This window comes from Cetorhinus maximus, chromosome 8, assembly GCF_964194155.1.
Source record: "Cetorhinus maximus chromosome 8, sCetMax3.hap1.1, whole genome shotgun sequence".
Classification (NCBI taxonomy): Eukaryota; Metazoa; Chordata; class Chondrichthyes; order Lamniformes; family Cetorhinidae; genus Cetorhinus; species Cetorhinus maximus.
The window spans coordinates 37,332,464-37,350,459 of NC_135886.1; the positions used below are offsets into that span (position 1 = coordinate 37,332,464).

The window sequence follows — 17,996 nt, forward strand, 5'->3', positions numbered from 1 at the left end:
TGAAAGCATGTAGCATGTAGGCAATTTGCTAGGAGAAAATGTTGGCCTATTAAGGACTGAAAGAAAAACCTTTATATAAAGACAGAGGAGAAGGTAAAAGCTTTAAGAGCATTAGGCATCTATCTCACAAAAGAAGCAGATAATGTGAGAGTTACCAGAAAATAGAAATGGAAGCTATGGGCGGGTTAGTAATAGAGAAGACCTACAAAAAAAATTAGCATTATTGAAATTTGGTAAGTCACCTGGTCCAGATGGAATGTATCCTAGGTTTCTGAAAGCAGCAAAGGTCAAATTGGCAGAGCCATTGGTCGCAATCTTTCTATCCTCATTAGATACAGGAGTAATATCAGTGGACTGGAGGGTTGATAATGTTATACCACTATGCAAGAAAGGGGAGAGGAATAAATAGGAAACCACAGACAAGCCTAACATTAGTGGTGGAGAAGTTACTAGAAAATCATCATCAGGGACAAAATAAACTTCCATTTGGAAAGGCATGAGTTAATCAAGAAAGACAACATGGATTTGAAAAAGACAAATTACATCTCAATAATGTGATTGAATTCTTTGATCAGATAACAAAGAAGGTTGGTCGAGATAATGTAATAATATGGAATTTTGGAAGGCATTCAACAAAGTGTTACACAGGAGGTTTATTATGCAGCTTGAAGCCCATGGAGTTAAGAGGAAAGTAACAATATGGATTGGTTCAGGGAGCTGAGTGGTGATGGATGGCTGCTCTTTACACAGGGAGATAGATTGCAGGGGTTCATTACTCTTTCCAGTTTTTATAAATGACTAAGATTCAGGTGTAGGGAACAGCATTATAAAGTTTGCAGATGATACAAACCTTGACAACTAGTAAGTAATGATGAGGATGGTTGCATAGTTTAGACTGACATAGGCAGGATGATAAATGGGCAGAAGCATAGAAGGCGGAGTCCAGTTTGTAGAAGTGTGAAGTGTTGCATTGCAGGAGGGCTAATATGGAAAGGCAGTATATGGCACAATTTTGAAACATGTAGATGAGCATAGAGCCTTAGGCCAGAATTTTCCCGTAGGCAATTTGGGGGTGGGGCCCGCTCACCGACGGGAAAATGACGCGGGATGGCATCGGGAGGAACCCCCGACGTCATCCCGGTCCCTTTAAAGTTTCAGGAAGGCGGGCAGACAGTTGATTTCACTGTCTGCCCACCAACCTGTCAATGGCCAATTGAGGCCATTGACAGGGTAAGTAAGTAATTACAGGCCCTGCCCATCCAACCTTAAGGCTGGCGTGCAGGCCAGGAGCCCCAGCGGCCTTCTGATAAAACATGAAACCTCATCCACTGGCGGGATGAGGTTTCATGTTCCTTTTTAAAAACTTTAATAAATGTCATGTGATATTTATTAACATGTCCCATCTCGTGTGACATTGTCACATGAAGGGGACATGTTAATAATATTATTAATTTTCTATTTTTTAAGTTTTGTACACTGTCACTAATCTCCCTGAGATAGCACTTAGTCTCAGGGAGCAGTGGGCTCTTTTGTGCGCATGCGTGACAGCTGGGGATTCCCTCCCCACCCTCTCCCGCACAGGAAGTGCATAGCGCTTCCTGTCGAGAAGGCCGCTGACCTTAATTGGCCCGCCCACTCAAAATGGTGGTGGGCCCCGTTCCAGCGATGGGGGTCGGCTGTCTGCCCGCAGGTGGGGCCCGCCTGCCCACCAAGGGCAAAATTCTGCCCTTAGTGTCAATATCCATAAATCCTTAATGGTGGCAGGAAATGTTATGAGGTAGTTAGAATAGCATATGAATTAGTTGGGTTTTTAAATAAGAGGATGAAGGATGTAAAAGCAAAGAGAACATGCTTGGACTTCATAAAACACTCGTTAGGCCTCAGCTGGAATCCTTTGGACAATTCTGGCATCACACTTCAGGAAAGTTGTAAAGGGCTTAGAACGGGTACAGAGAAGGTTTACCAGAATGTTAACAGGGATGAGCAACTTCAGCTCTGAGGAGAGTTAGAAAAGTTAATACTGTTCTTGGAACAGGGAATGTTAAGAGGTGACATATTAGAGGTTTTCAAAACGATGAGAGGTTTTGATAGATTAGATAGGGAAAAACTATTCTGTCTGGTGAGTGGGTCAATAAACAGATTAAATTTAAAACCATTGGCCAAAAATCTAGAGGAGAGATGGGAATTTTTTTTTCTCATCGAGTTGTGGGGTCTGAAGCACTCTGCCTGAAAAGCCAGTGGAGCTTGATCCCAATAATAATTTTAAAAGGGAGTTAGACAGGTATATAAGAGTGAGGAACTTATGGGGTTACAGGCAAAAAGCAGGGGTGCAGTACAGATCACAACAGTTCTTCCAAAGATTCAGCACAAGTATGACAGGCCAAATGACTTTCTCCTGTGTAATAAGTTTCGATGATTCTATGAATTCTAGTTTTGGGGGACATAATTAAATAATTCAATTTGAAGAATGCACTCGAGATGTTTTCTTGGTACAGTAACAAGAAAAAAACCATTGATTTCAGAGTTTTTCCAATAGTTGGGATAGGAAGCAAAGACAAAGTTGTTATTGATTTAACCACAAAACAGAAAGCTGACTTAGAGTTTAAGGCCCAAAAATCATGGCCAGAACTTTACACTCTAGGAGAGGCCGCGCGGCCGACCTGAATTCGCGTCAAGTCGCACGAGAAAACATCAGGCATGCTTCCTGATGTAATTGCGCCGTTGTGCCATATTACAGTCGGCAGGCGTGCCTGGGAGTGGGAAGTACGCCCGCAGACTATTAAACGGACAATTAAGTCCATTAAAAAGGCAACTGTATGAAATTTTACATGGCCTGTGCAATTTAGCAGTCAGTGCGCAGGCCGCATGGCCAGGCGGCCATCATGCTTTACATTGAAACTCAATCAAGGGTGGGATAAAAGTCGGCCAGAGCTGTGGCAATGTGAGTAGGCAGGAGTTTAGGTAAGAGTTATAGGTGGTTTCTCAATTCATTGCATTTCCTGTGTTTTCTGGAGAACTCTTCGGCTAACAGGCTTTCCCAGAGGCTTTCAGCTGAGTGCACCCTTCAGCGCACTACCCTGTGCCATCTGTATTCCAGCAAATGTGGATTGAATAATCTGCCAGAGGGACCTCCTTTGAAGAGGGGGACTGGAAGGGAGAGGAGACCTGGTGTCCACAGGCAGCATCCCAGTGAACGACCTGTGGAAAGAGAGACACAGCCGCATGGGGTGCAAGGCCAGCAGGAATTGCGAGGCGGAAGGGTCTGTAGTAGATGACATCATCCTGCAGCCAGAATCTAGAGGCAGCACTCCAGCTACCTGGTCTTGTTGAAGGTCCAGTGCTGAAGGAGGCTCCACCTCTCTAGGGACACAGTGACCTCCCTATACCAGATGATTGGCCCAGAGATCACTTCAAACTGTGTAGGTGGCCAACCCTATGCCAGTGGTTCTTGAAGTAACAGTGGCCCTGAACTTTCTCGCCTCTCGTTCCTTCCAAGGGTCCGTGGGAGATGTATGTGATGTTTTCCAATCTGCTGCCACAGCTGTGTCAAGCTGGTCACTGACGCCCTGTTCAGACGGGTCAGTAACTTCATTTATTTCCAGTCCAACGAAGCCAGCCATGCTGAGTGAGCCAGATGTTTCACTTCAATTACTGGGTTCCCCTGCATCCAGGGTGTCATAGATGCACTCACATGGCCGTAAAGGCACCAGCGGATGAGCCGGGTCCCTTTGTCAACAGAAAGGGCTTCCACTTCATCAACATCCAGATTGTTTGCGACTACAGGACACTGATTTTGCAGCTTTGCGCCAGGTACCCGGGCAGCTCCCACGATGCATACATCCTGCAGCACTCCCAGGTGTCAAGGCTCTTCGTCGTTCACAGAGAGCCATCGCTCATAGGTGCCTCAATAGACCTAGAGTCTATGGATGGCACCTGTCAATTCCTGCAGATGACTGAGAGCCAGTGTCGCTGAAGACTGCACATGTCTAGGGAACTGGTCAGTCACATATGCCACCTGCTGCGTGATTTGGCGCCACAGGGACATGGAGGGCATCCACTGCCTGTGGCCGTGAAAGTGAGCACGGCGCTCAATTTTTTATGCCAGTGGCTCCTTCCAGGGCTCCACCGGTAACCTGTGCAGGGTCTCGCAAGCCTTCATGCACAAGTGTATCCAGGAGGTCACGGATGCCATCTTCGCAAAGGCACAGAACTTTCTCCATTTCGCCAGGGATCAGGAAAGCCAGGAAGCAAGAGCACTGGGATTTGTGCAGATCTCTGATTTTCCATAGGTGCATGGTGCCATTGACCGCACTCACGTGGCGCTCAGATCTCCATAGCAACAAGCAGTCAACTACATCAGCCAAAAGGGCTTCCACCTGCTGAATGTTCAACTGGTGTGCGACCACCACAAACACATTCTCCAGGTCTGCGCATGATTCCCAGGGAGTGTACACAACTCCTACATCCTTGGTAGGACTCAGACCTCTGACATCTTCCAAGGTGCACACAGGCTGTATGATTGGCTCCTCGGGGATAAGGCCTACCCGCAGAGAACTGGGCTAATGATGCCCGTGCAGCAGCCTCGGACTGCATATAATGAGGCTCATGCCACAACCCGGAATTTGGTGGAGCCAATGATTCGCATTTTGAAAATGAGGTTCCAGTGCCTCAACAGGTCCAGTGGAGGATGGCAGTACAGTCCACCAAGGGTCCCACACATCATTGTAGCCTGCTGAACACTCCACAACCTGGCGCTGCAATGGGGGGAGGGCCTGGCTGAAGAGGAGGTGGAAGAGCTGCACATCTCCTCCAATGAGGAGGCCTTCGAAGGGGAAGACAGTGATGAGATCCTCAAAGATGTGGATTCTGGTGATGAGACCATAGCAGTGGCCAGATGAGGCAGGCGCGCTGGGGAGACCCTCATAGCTGCATGATTTGTGGAGGATGATGACGAGATGCAGTGAGGAAAATCTTGACATCCTCACCTTGCATCTGTGAACGTTTGACTCCTGTGTGGCTGATGGCAGCGCACATACCCTCTATGCTCAGACTCATGTCATGGAGATGCAGCGGAGGCCATAATAGTCACTCGATTCCAGGAGAATGATGATGACATGCAGTGAGGACACTCCATTGATCTTCACATAGCCTCTGTGAATGTCTGACTCCTGTCTGGCTGAGGGCAGCTCGCTTGCGCTCTGTGATCAGGGTCATATCATGGAGACGCATCCTCGAAACTTTAAATGCACATGATCCTTTGTCAGCCTTCAGCACCTGACGTCACTGGTCACAGATGCTGAACAGATGGGGGCCAGCCCCACCTTAAAGGTGCTGAGAGCACACAGAGAGAATGAGAGAACTCTGTGACACCCACCCACTACATTCTGGCAGCAATGACAAGCACCATCGAGGTCAAGGCATTGGTAATGGGTCCAGTGAGTGTGAAGCCGGACTTTGGTCTGAAGGTTACACACTGCACAGGAAAGAGGCCCTGGACTGAGACATCTGCCTTTATCTTGTGCAGGAACCCAGGTTTTACATCTGAGTGACACGAACACTGCCTATCATAAAGGAGGCATAGGCAGGGAGACATTCTTGGGATTTTATTTACAATAGTGAACATTATTTACAAGTGATTAACACTGGTGCCCAGGCTGTGCAACTATATTTTCTTAGTCTTCCTAACCCTGCTGCTACATCTCGGTGCTCCCCGACAGCGGAGGTGGAGACAGCCTGCTGACTGCCGCGTCCTGTCTGTGATGACCTTGGCCGGCATCCACTGGAGGGCCCCGGCCTGTTTTTGGACTCCTGCTGTGTGGCAGTGGCCCATTCCTCGGCCTGTGGAGCTAGGGCTGCTGGGGTCACAGGAAGAGGTAATTTGGATGGGCCAAACTCTCCTGGAGTCACCTGGGTGGATGGCCCTGGTGTGTGCACCTGCTGATCCTCCTCCCTATGGGTGCCTGAAGGCCCCTGGCTGACTCCTTGAGGAGAAGGAGAAGCTGGAGTGAGACCAAGCTGCCCCACTCCCCTCTCACATTGACACTGTTGGAGAGCAACTATGGCGTCAGTGATGGAGTTCAGCCTGCACAGCAGTGCAGAACCAATGCCTTGGACCAAGGTCTCCATGGCAGTTGCCATCCTACCAGTATTGACCTCATTGCATTGGCATGCCGGCGCTATCACCTCAGACTGAAGGCGGATGGACTCCTCCATTGTTGTCTTGTAATCTGAGAAGTGCAACGGACATCCCTTCCTGATGTTCCGGAGTGCAGCTCCAACAACTGAGGTATGACCGAATCCAGAGGCTCCTCATCTGACTCAGACTCAGCAGATTTCTGGCCCCCAGCAGTGCTCCAAGTTCCAGACACCTGAGAAGTCCCTGCCGCCACCTGCTGTGAATCAGACAGTGTGATGTGCGCACCAGATTGTGACCTCGAGTCTACTCTAGAACTATGTCCCACCGAAGTGTGTGTCTGCGCTGGTGGAGGGTGTGGGTGAGCCCTGTGACGGGTCTTCATTTAGGGTTTCATCAGATTCTTCTTCCAAGGTGCTTTCGGGGCTTGAGTCGAGGATCTGACTCGTGGAGCCCCCTCAACTGCTTCCCAGATGTGCCTGCGAAAGCAAGGGGATATAATTAGTGCATAGCAGGGGACTGCGGAACAGGGGACCTGACTCACAGCATGGTTGTCTGATGGATGTTGCACTGCTGGATCCTCACTTGGTTGAGCACCACCAACTTCACCGTCAGCACAGGTCAGATGGTCTCCGGACAGCTGGTTGACTCTATTTTCAAAGTCTGTGAAGACCTTAATGTTGGGCATTCCTCCACCAGTCTGCTACCTCTCCCTTTTGTTGTGTGCCAGCTTGTCCTGCAGGAATACAGATGGAGAGATTGTAAGCAGGATGCCTGCAAGGCCAGATGATAAGGATGCCTGGCATGTGTGGATGGTGAGTGGTCCCATTGACCGGATGAGGACATGATCCACAGGGCAGATGAAGAGAGTGGGAATGGTGATGTCACTTGAACTGGCAATGAGTGAGATCTCTGTGGATGTGTGATGGGTTTGTGAGTGTGAGTTGAGAGTGGTGAGAAGAGTGACTTACCCTGGCGGAATGGAGGACATCATTCATCCTCTTTCGGCACTGGGTGGCTATCCTCTTTTGCAGGGCGTTGGCGCTGACCACTGCTGCCAACACCTTCTATGCTGGATTGACGACCTTGCTTGCTGGTCTTCACCCAGAGCGGGGTGGAGGACATTATAGCGGGCCTACACAGTATCCAGTAGGCACCTGAGGGAGGCGTCCATAAATTTGGGGGCAGCATGTTTTCCCTTTGGCAGCCATGACTTTTAAGTAGCTTTCTATGCCTTAGAGAGAGCCAGCTCTGTGCAAGGGCACCCTTTAAATATGGCACCAGGACTATTGAAGGCCTGAGGTAATGGCAGAGCGGGTGAATCAGAGGCCGCCCACCAGCGATTCGGCATGTTTCTGGTGTATGCATTATTAATGAGGCGGGACCCATTATGAATGGGATGATACAGCACGACAACCCGCCATTGCAGCCAGCAGGGAAAACAACTTTTTTCACACCTACTGCCACTCTTAGTTCAAATCAGGGACAATTCCACCCAATGGCATCTTTAACCGGTGGTCATGTCAATGGCAGCGGCATTAGAGGCAGCCTGTTGACTATGATGTCCTGTCAGTCCTGATGACCTTGGCGGATGTCCTCTGGCTGGCAGAGCATGTGCAGGCACCACCTGGGAGGGAGCTTCCAGTGCCATGGCTAGGCACTGCTCAGTCGCTGCAGCCTCATCAGATGCCACGGGCATTGGCAGAGGAGCTGCTGCTTTTGTCTGGAGTGCCCTGGGAGAAGCCTGCAGATGCGACATGCAGCTCACCTGTTAGTGTGTGGTTGGCTTGAACCTCCCTGCTCACCATTGATGGATGGGCAGCTAACAGAGTGACTAGGTGCCTCATCTATCTTTCACACTGGCAAGGATCTGCTGAGGTCACCGCCAGTGTGTGGCCTTGCAGGTCCGAGTGCAGCCTCAGAAACCCCTGAATCTGTTCCTGGAGCTGCCACTCCTTGAGAGTCGCAACTCTCTCAATGGAGAGGGCTGTGCGCTCGGGCTCTGGGTCAACGAAGTGCTCACACTCCCCACAGACTTCTCCAAGACAGACACCGTGGCACACTCTGTGCTCTCCGCCAGAACTTTCATGTGCATCCCGCTGGACGTCCAACATCTGCTGCCTGATGGACGACTCCAGAGGCTCATCATCTGCCTCAGACTCAGCATGGTCCTGGTCTCCAGCAGACCTCCGAATGCCAGCACCCTACCTTCACCAGCTCCTCATGCAAGTGTGATGTGCCCTCACCACTGTGCACTACCACCTGATCTAACGCGCTATTGCCCATCAGCATGCCTGTGTCCACGCTAGTGCTTGGAACGAATAGATGATGTGACGCAGCTGCATCTGTCCGTGGCTCCTCCTCGGGTGTCAAGGGGGGGTCCTCAGGGTGTCTCAGGCATCATGAGGATGGCACTTCTGAGGGAGGAACAGAATATGTCTGTTGATTACATTGTAACAAAGTGACTGTACATGCACGACGGTTGCTTGTCACAATGGACAACTACTTCACTGAGGCACTGTGATTGGACGAGCAATGGGGACTGTTGATTTGAACTTCTCGTTGGAGATGCCATGATCCTACATTTCTTAGACACTTCCCTAGATTCTCACCTGTCCGCTGGGCTCTTACCTTCCTCTGAGACAGCTGCCTCTCCGCGACTTGTGGGCCTTTCTCCACGCTTGCATTCCATGTCCAGGGCGTCCATTTCAAACTTGGAAAGTTTCAGCAGGTGGGGCACCCGAATCCCCACTCGTTCGTGCTCCAGTGCATTATGGCTTCTCTACTATTTTACAGGCAAAAGTGCATTCATTAGTGCACCCTTTATCTGCCAGACCATCCCAGCCTCACCTCCCCCCACCCCACAGGAGAACCAGGTTAAGGTATCCATCGGATTAGCAGACCTCACTCATCTATAGCTACAAGGCAAGCAGGCACATTTCCCAGCCTTGGCACGCACACGGACATGTGCCATTTGGCACTCTGCATCTCACACCCCTGAGCGCCATGAAGAACAGCCACCCTCCAAGACATCTATACACAGTTCCATGCCAAGTTGGTACTCATCCTTGTGAAGCGCAGATCACTGAAACTTTTCCGGCACTGGACCCATCTGCAGCGCACAACATCATGCCCATTCACCTGGGCAGCCACCTCCATCTGGCTTCCTTCGTCTGGTTGGGGGGCCTCCTCTTGCCATCCCCTGCATGAGGATGACACGCCAGGCACTCACGCCCTCCACGAGAGTGCGCAGGCACTCATCAGGGAACTGAGGGGAGAGCGCCCACCAGCATTGCCCTCCTGCCTGACGTGCGCAGCAGGTGCTGATGTCATAACTCCTGCCATTTCGAAAATCTTATACTCTCTCATTGACAGCTCCCTAAGGCTCCTCATCAACTCCTGGCAGCCTTCAGGGAGTTTCCTATGCTCTTTAAAAAGCCCCCTCTGTGTCACCATTGGACCCGGCGCCTGCCACTCTCCCGCCCCTGCCAATAGCATTGAGCCAATATCCAGGTGCATTTCATGCTGGCCAGCCCTCAGTTGGCCAGCCAGTATAAAATCGTGTCCGGGTTGTGATCGCGGACGGGAGCGGATAACAAATCTGCTTCTTGGCCCACTGTTCGCACACTCACAACGTGCGTAAAATTCAGGCCCATGAATTCTCAATATTTTGTTCATTGTGGCATGCTTGTATTGAAAAAAACTCCTTTCCCATGAAAGTTACAAAATAAAGGAAAAAAAGGAAGACTTCCATTTATATCGGGCTTTTCAAGGTCACTAAATGCCTCAGCACTTTGTAGCTAATGAATTACATTTGACGTGTAGTCACTGTGGTAATGTTGGAAACGTCAGTACTTCTGTGATATACTATTCCCAACCTCTCGCTTCTGCAGTGGAGCTTCTTGTTTGCAACTTGAACCACAGTAAGGGAAAGAGCTCTAAATGAAGATCTGTGAAGATAATTGTGTGACCTAAGTGGTTATTCTGCGATCCATTTTATTTTTCCTAATCTTGCTGATAATTAACTGGTTTATTAACCTTACATCCCTTTGCTTTTGCCAGTTTATTTTCTTGGTCCTATTTTGTAATCCAATTTTGAGCCATTATATTTTGAATTGCTTTAAAATTCAGAGATGTGCATGATAATGATTGATCAGCAATTGATTCTGAACCTCTTCATCTAAAGTGGAAAAACCTTGTGATTTATCAGTTGTCTAGTTCCATTGCCTAGTTTCATGACTATGCTTTTGGCACAGTTTCACTTTCTAGCCTCCAATTATTTTTTTAAGATTTTCATAGCATGTGAAGAGTTCCCATACTAGGTATTAAAACTGGACAATTAAGCAATAAACTAGTCATTAGATTTTTTGGTGGTCTCCAGCAGCTCCACATAATGGTTCCATTATAACTGCAGAATAGGCTTATTTAGTAAAACACTAATGTAGTTCACTTGCTCCGTGCCATCTATAAATGTTAATGAGAAATACCTTATTCAAGGCAAGATGTGGAGGCCTAGGTTCTGCTTTCTTTTTATTGCAGTTCACCCAAAATAGGCTGAAAGCATGCAGAAGACTGCAGAATTCCAGGTGCAAATACATCCAATGTGAATGGAGTTCTGCGAACATTGCATTAGATGTTGGCCTCACCCACAAAACAAACCACAATCAAGATAGGGTTCATCACCATTGCATGTTTCTGACAATCGCAGCCCCATTTTCAGGCTTTCAAAGAGGGTGTTAAAATGGAGCTTTTTTTTTAGGCACAAGGACACTAATTGGCGCATTTTAAAAGCTATTGAATATAATATTTTTTGTAACTTACTAAGGAAGTGACTACTTACCACAATATAACCAGCAATTGGTTCTGTTAGTTTTTTTTAAACAGTCATTTTTAGTTTTTTTTTTTAATTGGGTTACTCACTGGTAAACCACATTGATTTTTTTTTTGTAATGAACCGATTTCTATAAATTAAACTGCATCAAGTCAAGGAATCTCTTTTAAAGAGTAAGTGTATTCACATTCCATACTGCTCTGTCCTGATAACGTTTGAGTTTATTAAGTGAGTAGCTTGGCCGTAAAAATGAGGAATTGCTTAGCTTGATGCCCAACCTTTGTTGAGTTAGCCGACCTCAGACAATCACAGTACAGGTAGCTCCCATTTAAAGTGCATTCTCATAACACATTTTTTGGTTTCTCACAGCTTGTAAATTAGGGAACTTACCTGAATAGTGCTGTTTTAGCATAGCCCCTGCGCATGCACCAAGAACTGGGTTGTAACTGCCCATGCTAGGTTGGTTTTTATAAACTTCACTTGCCACCTCTCCCCAACCCCCTCATTCCCTCCTACTTGCCACTTCCCTCTCCAGACCACCTCGCTGCCTCCCGCTGTGAGCGAGGGCAAGAGGCAGCAAGCAGGTGAGGCAGCAAGAGTCAATGTGGGAGGGAATGAGAGGGACAGGAGAGGAAATTGGAGAGCGGGAGTGAGCGAGGTGACAAGTGGGAAGTAGCAAGTGGGAAGGAGTGAAGAGGTTAGGAAAAGGAAGGAGGCAAGCAGGAGAGAGCAGGCGTTGGAAGGGGGAAACAGCAAGTGGGAGGCAAGTAGAAAAAGTAGTAAGATAGTAAGAGTAGTAAGTTGAAAGAGGATTTTTGGGCCAGTCAGGTTCAAGCAAGGTTTGAAATGTAAGAATTACAGGTCAGGAGCATAACCAACCTTTTATTACATGCATTGTTAAGGGAAAGGAATTTTTGTTAAGCACATTTTCATTTATCACACTATTTTTTAGAAACACAAGGAGTGCGAAACAGGGGATAGCTGTAGCTTACTTCATGGTTCCTGGGATGAGTGGTAGGGGGAGTAGGCTGTGAAATCATTTAGGATTGCTATTGCTAATAATTATCCAGTTCCAATAGCTGAAAGTATCCATAGTTACATATTGGACATTGGTGATTACAGGAGAGAAACAAGTTTGTTTTAAGTTAATTACCTATCTTCAATTGAAGATAAAGCTGGCTTGCCTATGGTGCCCACCAGTGATAAAACATCCTGCTGACAGTCATTAACAAGGCTAGTGAGTAGTGCCCACTTGAGCAAGGTAACTGGCAGCAATTGGCTTACATGTAGTCACATCTCAGCAAGAATTTCAACTCTTCAGGAGAAAATTGGCATTAAATATATTCCACACCATGGGCCAAAGCACTTCTGAGTTGCATAATATATGCTCTCTGTGCTGAAAGATCTGCTGATACTCTGTGCTCCTAAGTATCCTGTTGTGTCATTGGCAGGAAGGGAGATATACTGGCCACAAGAATACTTTTATGATTCATGATGATTTTCCATAATCAGGATCATTTGCACTTTTTAAGAGAGCTTGTCTGAAATAATCTACCTTCAGGGAGAGTTGTTCCATCATAGTGTAACCAAAGATGGGGGAAATTTGAAGAAAAAAACGGAAGAAAATCTGCAAGGCGGATGTAATTGATCCAGCACTTTTACATTTAACCCTCCCTCCCTTCTGCCACCTATAGCAATGCTGGGTACTAGGGATGCAAAAGCATCCCTTGAGCAATGTGTTGTTAAAGCACAAATTGCATAAACTGTGCCAGGTGACACATTCCCATCATTTGCAAGTAACGTAATACAGTGCCCATATTTATAAAGAATGGGACGGATTTTGTGGGGGAGTGCAGATGGAAGGGAGCGGTGGGGTGGGGGTGTTGACGGCAAGTTGCCAACATTTGGCATCATTACCTCTCTGAATCTGACTACAACTTCAGGATGCTTGGCATGCGCAGATGAGCATGGAAATCCTGAAGTTGCGGCCTGTCACTCAGGATCTGTCAGGATTTGGAGCATTCAACCAGGCAAAGTATTGGAACTTAATTCCACAAATAGATTGAAGGGGGCTGGCCAGAAGCTGCAGTTGCAGTCTGTCACTCAGGGTTCTGATATAGGATATACTGTGGACCTCCCAGAACCAGAAACCACAAATCGGTGAGTATTTCAACCTTCCCACTTGCCCATTGCTGTTAGAAACCCCATAAAAAGTTGCACCTTATTCAGTCAGGTGTAACTAACTGGGTTATTAATGCTGATATGATTAGTAAAATTTGAAGAACGACAAAATTTGCCCTGAAAAAGTAATTTTATATTTGTGGAGTGCTGTTAAATGATTAATATGTGGAAATTATAAACTAGATTTTTTAAAAAAGTTTTTTTTCCAGTTTATTTTAGCTTCTACCTTCACCTCATGTATACTCCCTCCTTAACACCCCTTGGACAGAAACTGTACAAGAAGGTGGTTCACCACCATCTTCTCAAGGCCAATTATGAATGGGCAAGAAATGCTGGCCTTCCCAGAGATGTTTTTTAAAAAAATATATTCTTTCACACAATGTGGGTGTTGCTGGCAAAGCCAGCATTTGGTGACCATCCCTAATTGCCCTTGAGAAGGTGGTAGTGAGTCTTCTTGAAATGCTGCAGTCCATGTGGCTTAGGTACACCCGCAGTGCTGTTAGGGAGGGAATTCCAGGATTTTGACCCAGCAACATTGAAGGAACGGCAATATATTTCCAAGTCAGGATGGTATGTGGATTGCGGGTGTTGGTGTTCCCATACTTCCGCCACCCTTGTCCTTCTAGGTGGTAGAGGTTGTGAGTTTACAAGATGCTGTTGAAATAGGCTTGACAAGTTGCTGCAGTGCATCTTATAGATGGTACACACTGCTGCCAATGTGCGTTGGTGGTGGAGGGGGTGAATGTTTAACATGGTGGAGGCGATGTCAATCAAGCGGCCTGCTTTGTCCAGGGTGGTGTCAAGCTTCTTGAGTGCACTCATCCAGGCAAGTGGAGAATAATCCATTACACTCCTGACTTGTGCCCTGTGAATGGTGAATAGGATTGGGGGAGTCAGGAGATGAGTTACTCTCTGTAGAATTCCTAGCCTCTGACCTGCTCTTGTAGCCACAGTATTTATATGGCTAGTCCAGTTCAACTTTTGGTCAATGGTAACCTGCAGGAAGTTGATGGTGGGGGATTTAGCGATAGTAACGCTATCGAATGTCAAAGGGAGATGGTTAGGTTTTCCCTTGTTGGTGTTAGTCATTGCCTGGCACCTGGGAGGTGCAAATGTTACTTACCACTTATCAGTCCAAGCCTGACTATTGTCCAGGTCTTGCTGCATATGGACACAGACTGTTTCAGTATCTGAGGAGTCACAAATGTTTTTATAATCTATTTCCTATATTAATAAAACCAAGGATTCAATGGGCAGGATCTTCCCGTTCGCCGACACGTAAAATGACACAGGATGACATCGGGTGGAACTCCTGACGTCACCCCACGTCATTTCCATTTTCAGGTCGACGGGAACGCAGCCGAGACAGCTGCGCACCTGCCGACGTGTCAATAGCCTATTGAGGCCATTCAGAAACTAATTAACATTATTAATGGACCTGCCCATCCAACCTTAAGGTTGGCAGGCAGGCCGGGAGCCCTGGCGGGCTTCAGAAAAAGCATGAAACCCCAACCATGGGCAGGATAAGGTTTCATGAGAGTTTCATGAGGGTATTTAAATTTTTAATAAAGGTTTCAGTTAAAGTTATGGACATGTCCCAACACATGTGACAGTGTCACATGAGGGGACATGTTAGGGAAATTTTTCTATCACTTTTATTGCAAATTTTAATTCGGAGCCGATCTCCCTGAGGCAGCACTTAGCCTCGGAGATCAGTGTGCACTTCCGCGCCCATGCGCAAAAGAGCGCACTCCCGGCTGAGGGAACCCACCCCCCACCTGCACAGGGAGCGCATAGCACTTCCTGCAGACATCACACTGGGCGGGCCACGGGCCTTAATTGGCCCGCCCGCGCCTGCGCCCACACTTCTCCCCCAACTGGGGGTGAATTTTTCCCAATATGTTTATTTAATAGCCTTGTCCTGCCATCTTCTAAGTTTTGTTTACGTATAACCCCAGGTATCTCTGTTCCTGCACTTACTTTAAAAGTGATTGATCTTATTTTACAAAAATGAAAGAAATGCATAAAATGAACCAATTGAAAGTACACATTATATTAGAAAATGTTAAAAAAATTAAATTAGTGCTCAATTTTGGTTTATATTATATATAATTATAATTACTATATACAACAAAATGGATACCCATGAAATTTTACATAAGTTAAACAGAACATTCAGTAAAATGTGTCAACATCTTACCAGATTATACTTTCCTCTTAGGACTACATTACAAAGGTTGATCCAGTCTCTTGTCTTGGATTGAGCACAGACGCCATCTACAGCTACAGTGTCGATCATGTAAAACGAGTATTTGGAACTGATGCACCAGACATGCTGCCCTATAGATATATAGGAAAAGAATCCACAAGCTTCGCTGTAACTTTGAAAGGTCAGTGAATAGAAAAATAATACAGTCTCTCTAAACACTTAGCCTTAGCTCCTCCTTTTTTGTTTTAAGAAATGCTTGCTGTTAATTAACAAACAATTCAAGATGGTTGACATACTACCTTGGTTTTTGGAATCATAGAAAATATATGTTATAGTGCGTGAGTTGTGTTCGAGCAGATCTATAGAGGAGGCTCTTTGTTTATGTTGAGAATCAAGTAGTAATGCCTAACCATATAAAAGAAGAGCAGCCCTGTTCCCGTAGGCTTATTTACCTATGCACAAATTAGACATGGCATGACCACACAACATTTCATTTTAATGAATGAGAAGCTTTAAACCAGTGAGACAAAAAAATATGCTCGGTACTTGACTTTAGACTTTACTCAGCTTTCAATTTTACACAGTGTCTGTCCTTGGGTGCAGTCTATTTGAGAATGCAACACATCCATGTAACTTATGTCTGAGCAATTGGTTTACCAATGCACTTTTCCTGAGATCTGCAGATCAAACAGTGGCCAAATTTGATACAGCCCATAGACAGTAATAGCCAATCTTGACAAGTCCCAGCTCCAGTCGAAGCAGGTGCTCTTAAAAGAGTGTAAAATAGTACAGATTGTAAAAAGAGCATTTTTGGCATCCTCACTAGATTGGTTAGATTAACATAGGGCATTAAGGAAATAAACTTATGTGATATCAAACCTCCAAACCACCTATAATTTGGATTTGAAAATCACTTGCTTTCTACTGATTGGGTGTCAGAGGCTTGAAGTCTAATGATGGCTATTCATTGTTTCTTGTACCCATATATCTGGAATTTCTAGATGACCACTACAGTGGACATTATTGGACATTCTTTTGAAAAGAAGAAACACAACTCCTTACATGTCTTGTACTATGAGTGTATTTCTTATACCTGTAAATCCACAAAGGATAGCATGCTGTGACTGAAGATGGCTGGTGTAGAAATGGACAAATTTTAAAAAGAAAGCAATTTACCAATATACAAGTTATGCAGAGAGGTTGGTGTTCGTGTGATGTAACATTGTAAGGGGATGTCATGAGTGATGCAAAATACATGGTTGAAGTTTGGAAAATTGGATGCCACATTATTGCTCATTTTTGTTAAAATCTTCTGCTGCTGTTTAGAATAGTTGTTCTCTGTCTAAAAACAACTCTTCACAGGATAGGATGGGTATGACCGTATCAGAGAAAAGTTCAGCAGAACTGCTGCTACCCAAGGAGATAGTTGTAGTGACAATGCCATAATTATTTGGGCATGTCCAAGATTTGCTTCAGGAGGAAAGACAGTTTTGCAACAGTGCAACCTCTTGCAGTCAGGTTTTGAAACCTTGACCAAGCCTCAATGGTAAGATTTCTTGAACTAGCACATCAACTTACCCACCATAGACATTGGCCTGGGTTTTCCTATCAGGTTGAAACATCGACATTCTGCAGCTTGCAGCGGGAACTTTCTCCTCTTGATGCGGAGAAGGGCTTAGCATCAGGAGAAACAGGGCGGTTGTCCAGTCTGGCACATTGCTGGTAAAGCCATGCCCCCTAGTGGACGCCGTGAGCTGAAGACACATTCCTTAAGCTCAGTCGTCTGCTCAATGTCACAAGACATTTGTATTGCTGAGAAGAGAAATATGTTGTTGAAGCTTTTTGTCTTGTACTTGTCAGGACAAATGCAAGAATGCCAAATTTCAAACGATCAGAACAATTTATACTACAGGAGAAGAGGACACTGTTGGCATGTCAACTCTGTTTTGGATTTTGCAAGCACGGGTTGGTTGAACATGGTCCGTACTCTGGCAATTATGAGCAACTGAAGGAACATGCTGTTTGATTCGATCAGCCAATTGCCTTAAACAAAATGCCTTCTATTAGATGTGATTCCACAATTGGGCAACAATTGAACAATCCTGAGTGCACCAATAGCTACACTAACAACCAATTTAACATAATCAGTCAAGCTCATAACGTGGCACATTTACATTTGCTAAAAGTAACAGGCATTCTTATGGAGACACCCAATCTCTGCAAACTAAAGCAATATATTCAAGCCTTGCAACTTTTTTGAATTACTAGGGAGCTTGGAGAGCCTATAATTCCCTATTGCTTTCTCTATGGCAACACCTCCGACAATCAGATTTGACTTGCCAACCAATCAGCAACCCCTTTTGTAGTCTCAATTGTTGCGATTGTTTGAAATTCGGCATTCTTGCATTTGTCCTGATGAGCACAAGATGAAAAAACCTCAGCAACATGCCTCTATTTTCAGAAATGTTTATTATGATTTTAAATATTTTAAAACATTCCACTTTAAAAACTTTTGGAAACCTTTAACACTTTTATAACAGTTTTAAAATTCTCCTGGAATCTGTTGCTCGATTATTACTGCCCCCTCTCGCCCCTGGCTCCTCTGCACCGGCTTCCCTGTTTTCCCAGCTCCTCATCCCCAC

At 46.0% G+C, this 17,996-nt stretch overlaps 1 protein-coding gene across 6 annotated transcripts in view; it reads left to right on the top strand.

The window, feature by feature from the left end:
* LOC144683562 (neuron navigator 1-like) overlaps positions 1-17,996 on the top strand; it is a 725,427-nt gene that overhangs the window by 678,060 nt on the left and 29,371 nt on the right. For all 6 annotated transcript variants that reach the window (XM_078546698.1, XM_078546702.1, XM_078546700.1 and 3 more), the window contains one exon: positions 15,367-15,535. In XM_078546698.1, the coding sequence (XP_078402824.1) occupies positions 15,367-15,535 (169 nt within the window). The remainder of the gene's footprint in view (positions 1-15,366; positions 15,536-17,996) is intronic.